This window comes from Penaeus vannamei, chromosome 32 (assembly GCF_042767895.1).
Source record: "Penaeus vannamei isolate JL-2024 chromosome 32, ASM4276789v1, whole genome shotgun sequence".
In the NCBI taxonomy this organism is placed as follows: Eukaryota; Metazoa; Arthropoda; class Malacostraca; order Decapoda; family Penaeidae; genus Penaeus; species Penaeus vannamei.
This window is the reverse complement of record NC_091580.1, coordinates 13,670,059-13,677,312: the sequence shown is the minus strand read 5'-3', so window position 1 is coordinate 13,677,312 and position 7,254 is coordinate 13,670,059. Positions and strand designations below refer to the sequence as shown.

Here is a 7,254-nt window from a genome sequence, read left to right as displayed (position 1 = left end):
TTTTTTACTATTTTTATCTTCCATTGACAATTACATTTTTTTTTTTTTTTTTTTTTTTCCCCTTACAAAAACTTTGAAATCTAATCTCACTCAGAAATATTCTAGACAATGTGCAGTGAAGTTGCGGCACTCAGAGTATATCACTACAAAATTATACATCATTTCTAGTTTTTCTTCCATAATTGTGCATCATTTTCCATTGCACATATTTGAGAACTAAAAATATTAACTTTTTTCCATTTCTATTTCTATGCAAACCCAGGTTTAAGTTGATTTACATTTTTCGAGAACTATAACTGTTACATTTTACCCACCAAAAAGTAAAACCTGATGCTGATGAAAATAATTTACTATGAAAAAATTACATGACTCATGAATGTTAATTGTTCATTCATTTAAATTATGTTATATCATCCATAAACCTCCCAGAGTTCTTAGCAAGTACCATACTAATATGCTACTTGAAAAGTTTTTCTTTGTAGTAATTTGTTTTATTTTTAAAGAATATGCAAACAGTATGTAAGTTTCTGATGTATGAATTAACCACTGTATAATACATTTCCCTGGAGGTCTAGTTATAACCTGATATCCAATATTTATAAATGTAACTGATGACATCTGTAATTTTTTTTAAATCTTTCCCCTAAGTTTTAATTGTTATTGCAAACCCCTGTATAAAAATATTTTAAAAGGTGAAACAGGGAAAAAATAAAGTGAAAATTAAATAAAAGGACATTTAAAAGAGAAGGAGATATACATATGATCTGAGTATAAAGAGATTTGAAGGTGATGGCTTATGAACCTTCTTACACATGTTGCTAATGTGTAAGATGTAACCTTTCAATAATAGCTTCCCCATTAAATTAAGCTAATCCTTTATGAGATCTCACCTTTTGAAAAAATTGTTCTGAGTGAATCAGCATCAGGTTTCTCTTTCAAAAAATTAAATGGTAAATAACAGAAAAAAGTCAAATAAAACAAATAAAGGAAAGCAAGAGAAATATTCTTAATTTATTTAGGAAACTCACCCAATCTCTCACTCTCTCCTCTTTTCCAATCTTGAAAAAAAATGTCTGTTAGCTACTGCACTAGAATTTGGTATGTTTCATTCTGTGCATATCTTTTTTTCCCAAATCATATATCACAAAGTTTAAAAAGTCTTAAAAGAGCAGATCATTCTATTTCCTTTTTATTGACAGAAAACCATATAAATAAAAAAAAGAGATTCAAAAAAGTACTCCCTAAAAACTGGGATACCATCAAAACAATACAAAAAGTGTTCCTTGACTTCTTAACGCATGACTCCCTCACATTTCTGAACACAACTCTTGAGCTTTATTTGGCTACATTAACCTCTCTGAAGATCTTTGCATGAAGATAATGACCTTCAGGATTAAGACAATTATATATTTTTTCTTTTTCTTTTTTTTACTTTACAAAATTCAGGCCATCAAAAAAGTGTTTACATTCATACTATGCATGTCTATGAATGATTGCCTGATACATTCAACCAACTGGCACCATGACATTCATGCAATATTATTGTGTTAATAAATGTAATCACCTCAAAAATATAAAATGCAGGATTTTTTTCCTAACACATAAAAGTTAGTATTTCAAATAGGCAAAAACATAAATATAATTTCAAAGTACCTGGAAACAGTGAACCATTCTAACTAAAGATATAACTTCAAAGCACAATCAATAAATCTAATCAATTCTGTAAATGCAAGTGCTACCATTCCTGTTTCAAACAAGATCATGTGGCAGTTGACATACAAGAACGCTTTGGTATGTTCGTTAATTGTATATACTGCATGATTCATAAAAACAAAATAATGATAATGGTCGTAAGTGACAAGAAGAGACAACTATTATATTGCTCATGATACACAGCTGACATATATCAATATGCGACATAATCAAGGTGAGTCTATTCAGATTTTAAACTTAGATGTTTATGTAAATATTCTATACTGATAATACACTCTTAAGCAATGTGCGACACTGAGGGTAATATATATTTCGTATGCATATAAAAAATACTTGGATTCACGTCGCATATTGACGATGGTATATTGTACTCCTCTTTCAAAAAATATATGACAGTATTATTGAATAAATAAGTAAAAAATGCTCTAAACATCAGTGCCTATATCATATTTAATCAGTCATCTTTAGTTCTGAATGTTAAAAGTATTACATCAACAAAGCATTTGTTACTATGGTACTACACTCAGTGCTGTTGCATACAATATGCACTTTTGTTAATTACATAACTCTGCATAAAAACTCTGAGTATAATCACACCCAAACTGTTTTTGTAACTGCAAATATTCAACACTTGCTTACTTTTCCTGAGGTACTGAAGTTTCAGAACTTAACACTGATAAAAATGTCATATGGAGAGCAGGCATCAATGTGCATTAGATAGAGTGATGTAACTCTGAAAATATAGAAATATTCAAACATGTGCCAAAGAGTGGAATGTTGCCACTTTGTAGGTAAAATCTGCAGTATACAACAAGAAAACATGTGCTGTACTTAGTTTAAACATTTGAAATCCTATTAACCATATAAAGAAATGTCTAGAAATGAGAGGCAAAGCATCTAACATCTTACAAGGAGGGCTTGTCTTTACAAGATCAACATCTCTCTCTGACTAGTAAGAAACATTCATTCAACTGTGGTGAAGTCAGCAGAAGAAGTCCAGAGGAAGGCAAACTGTAAGAACACTAGTGTTAATCATACCCACACATATGCTGAACACATAGACATACTCCACAGCTATGAGTATGTTCATAATTACAAGGTTTTAGTGAAACATTTACAAAAGGGCCTTGATATAACACTCTTTAGACAGTTGAGGTAGCTAACTGCCTTATGAAACTATCACAAAATATTACAGAATAACTAAATTGAGTTAGTGAGTGTTTATATGAAGGAACTCATCCCAACATACACACTCGCCAACACTCAATGCCAAGGCACTATAGCTGCCTCTAAGGTACCGTAACTGTGCGATCTAGTTGAACACTATGAAAGCTGATAAACTGTATGTTTCCCAGGACCCTGGTATTAACAGTGATAAGGGTTAGGCACATTAAGGAAGCTTCAGATATGGTTTACAAATGTCTTAAAAGTTATGGCAAACACAAAAAATGACACAAAATAGTGGAGTAAATCCCTATCCAAGGCCTAATATAGTTCGACCTCATCAACACGAGTGCTGATACCCAAGACATTGGCAGTCAGGGACAGTTCTGTACATGATTAGTTGAGTTTAATACTATCTAGAGTATGAAACACTGCAGATTAAGTTGCTTACATTTAAACATTTAACAAATTTTTATTACCTACCAATTGATTTGTCTTTTTTATTGACGGTTTTAAGAGGGTTCTTTTTTACAGATTAAACTTTTCAACACATTTCTGTTCATTAGTTGTCTGTTTTGGTGATAATCACCTGATTCTGATTGTAAAGATTGCACAGACTGACTGACTTTATAGATGCATATACTAATTCTGTCAAAACATGTATCATCTGCGTCTATAGAATGAAATGGCTTCTACCAACTGACTGCTAAATGGCATCTATGGATTGATATATTGGATGAATCCTACTGCTTACTAACTGCATACAGGGGTGGGAATACTATCCAACTGCCTGGCAAAAATCTCACTCTACCAAACATGGTTTCAGCCATACAAAATCACAGTACTTTTTTTTTACATTAAAGCCCTTAAAAGTTTTTCTTCTTTATAAACAATACAAAAATTCTATCTACATTCATTTGGACAATTCTATTTAATTTTGAGAAAAAGGCATTTTAACTTTATCATCAAAATCACCTATGCGCCTTCAAATACATGATTCTGGCCAGGAATGGCAGTCTACTTTCTACTGTACTTCAAAAAAGTGAAAGAAAAATGATCACAGACAAAGTTATTAAAAGGAAATGAATGACATCCAAAGCAACAGTATCTAAAAAAACATGACATCTAATCATGACTACATTATCACAGGTAGGGAGGAAAAATCTGTATGGAACATGACATTTGACAGTACATGTAAGATCCAACTGTGTATAAAAGTACGAAAGCTTCAATTTTAGACCTTTTTTCTCTATACATTTTTTTCCTTTTTTCAATAAACTATAATCATGATAAAGAAAAAAATAATACAGCATAGGAAAAACAAATTATAAGTCAATCTATTTATCCCCAATATCATTGATACTATACATACATATAAAAATAATATACCCCCCAAAATAATATGAATGGAAATAAAAAGTGAAAATATTTGTAACAGTAAGTGCATCGCACCCTTAATATTAGGATTTGCTGCTAGAGATTCTACAAGCCGTTTCAAGACAACCGTGAAAATTCAAACTTCAAGAAACGATCATACGGCTGAAGTCACCTCCTTCACTTTCCTCTTATCTTTACTTTCCTTCCTCTCTCTTGGTTTTCCTTTCCCATTCTCTTTACTTTTTTTCTTTCTGTTTCACATCTTTACTTCTATCTTTGCTCTCTTTCTCACTTTTACTCCTATCCTTGGCATCTTTGTTTCTCTCTTTCTTTGACTTTTTTCTTTTGTTGGGTTTGGGTGATTTGCCAAGAAACAAAGCTTCATGGAAGTCATCGGAACTTAAGTTTGATTCTTCAACATGCAAGACAGGGTAGAGCTGAGGGCACCATCAGTTGGGGACTTAGGAAACTGGAACACTAAACGACCCTTTTCAGGCTCAGATGCCGACCTTGAGACACGCAATTCACCCAGGAGGAAGGGTGATGTAGCTCTGGTGGTCTTGGAGGGATAAGGAAGAGTAGATGGAAGACACGTGCTGGTTGTCCGTGCTGAAACTCTCGAGGAAAGAGTGGTTGAGCTTGGAACCACGAGGGACGAGGAACGAGAACGACTATAGATCGGCAGGGGCGAAATGTCCAGCCTTGCCTCTCCTCGCGACCTAGGTTCAGGTGTGCAGCATAAAGGAAGCGTCGGGTTAGGAGAACGTGTCTCTCGGTGTTGAACTTTGGGTGACCGCGGCTCAGGGGAACGGCAAATAGAAACACCACTTATGTACAATGTGGGTGAATTTGGTATACCAGTTTCTGATTCATACTCATATTTGAACTCTGATTTTCTAGTTTAGAGGAATGAGAAATGTGAATTCTAAGGCTTTTCACTTTCGACGGGGCACTACTACTCTGCTCAGTGGAGTTACTTTCATCTTTATCTGTTCCTTCATCTACAACCAACTGAAAAGACGGCTCATGTTGCTGGAACACAGAATCATGATTGAGGCTACTAACACTCATGCTGCAGTGTGGATCCATGGGATTGTCTAGGTGGCTCAAGATACCCCGCACCTCAAGATCCATCAAGGGGGAGTCCATGTCTCCAATGATTTCAGATGCTGCCCCAGGATCAGTGTTTTCGATGTCACCGCTTTCCGACTCCATGTCCAAGCTGTCCTGCTTCGGTTTGGACAGTCTTAACCTCGCCGTCTCCTCAGGATGATCCTGATGTACATGATCAGAATCAATCATGCACTCTGGCTCCTCTGAATTCTTCAGATCCCCCAAAGACTGAGATCTCCGGAGGTCCCTTCTGCCGTCCAGGGAAGGACCCGGGATTAGCAAGTGTCCATTTTCATGCAGATCACCATACTCAAAATGGCCATCTTCTACTTCATTGGGAGCTTTGGGGAAGCACAACAGATCTTTCTCTGTTTTGTTGTCCCATTCCTTGTCTACATTAAGGTTTCTGTGGGTTGAGAAAAGACTAAATTTTCTGGGTTAAAGATTCATGAGTACAGATCCCTGAACATCTGTTCTCTATTTTTTGTCTTTAATGTTCCCTTTTACACACACACACAAATAAAAAAATAAAACAATAAAAATAAAAATAATAACAACTGTGCCATTAACATATTACAAATTTTAAACATCCATTACATTTGGTTTCATCTATACTTACTTTATAATCATTACTTACATCAAGCTCTCACAAAAGTAGTCCTCTATTTTTAAAGCACTTGAGAAGCATTAGTAAGTATAAATATTGACTGGTATATATTAAATGCAAAGAGTAGTTAAAAAACATGTACCCACCTTAAACTTATCTCCTTATTTGCAAGTTTCTTCAAGAAATAATCCACAGCAATCTCTGCACTGGTGGGCTGGCATGAAGCTGCTCCTTCCACCCCATCCACCCCTGGCCATGCAGAAGCTTCATCTCGACCCGTAACCCGACTTGCAACATAGGCAGCTTCATATCCAAGGATATTCCCCGCAAGAGTAGCTCCGGGCAGGCTAGCACTGCAGCCTAAAGCATTTCAGGGATGTTAGTAATGCTATGAACAATAGATCTCTTGAATTATAAATTATTAAACTATCTTCTTATCATTTATAATGACTGATATATATATATAAATAACATACTCTTCAAAAAATTCAAATCTACTTATTCAATTAGTATTGTTCTTACAAGGTCCTAATCCTTTTTCCGGTCTATGATAAGCATTTGAAACCAACTTTCTTTTGAAATCCAAAAATCAGTGACCAATATCCCTTCTCTCATCTTTTCTAACTCTCTGAACAGATTATCTGTATCATTCATGCAAAGAGGAAAGGCTGATAAACCTCTATTTATCAAATATCTGCTTTGGGAGAGAGATAGAAAATAAGATCCATTGTCATTCATAAAATCTTTTCCTAATTGATAACATGACTCATCTACTCACCAATCTAATTCAGCTGTCACACTCATAACTGGTTCCTGGTAAGACTATAGTTACTCTCTTAACTACAGAATAAGCCTAACAAGCATGGAGCACCAAAGTCCTTTAGACTGTGCAAGGTAATGCTGAATGCTGCAGTGCACACAGTGGTGATACTGCCCTTCTCTTAATTATCATGGGGTTGAAAGGTTCATTTCAAGTGTACCTGTTATGTTACTTTATTAGTATTATCATTATTATTACTGTTTCAAGCATGTAACTACCATTCTGATACAGTCATGAATGATTTGTATGTATGTATATATAATATTTGCTCTTATTCATCAATCCAAATCAAATTTGTAAAAAGAAAAGTAACATTAACTACTAACCTTATACATGTGATAATGAGAAAAAGTCTGAATATCATGGTAAAATCAAAATTCACAAAAAACAAACAGAAAAATATGCAGATATTTACAGATGGATCACTTGATTTTTTTCCTAATTATGTAGGACCATGAGA

General features: G+C 34.5%; 1 protein-coding gene across 1 annotated transcript; it reads right to left on the bottom strand.

Moving 5' to 3' along the window:
• Positions 1 to 4,357: 4,357 nt before the first annotated feature.
• Positions 4,358 to 6,334, bottom strand: LOC113803432 (dentin sialophosphoprotein; the record flags this gene model as incomplete). The annotated part of the gene is given in 5 exon segments (XM_027354210.2): positions 4,358 to 4,498; positions 4,500 to 4,685; positions 4,688 to 5,131; positions 5,134 to 5,773; positions 6,121 to 6,334. Coding segments are annotated over 5 exon segments (1,574 nt in total), but the record flags the coding sequence as incomplete, so codon positions are not given.
• Between the last annotated feature and the right edge of the window lie 920 nt (positions 6,335 to 7,254).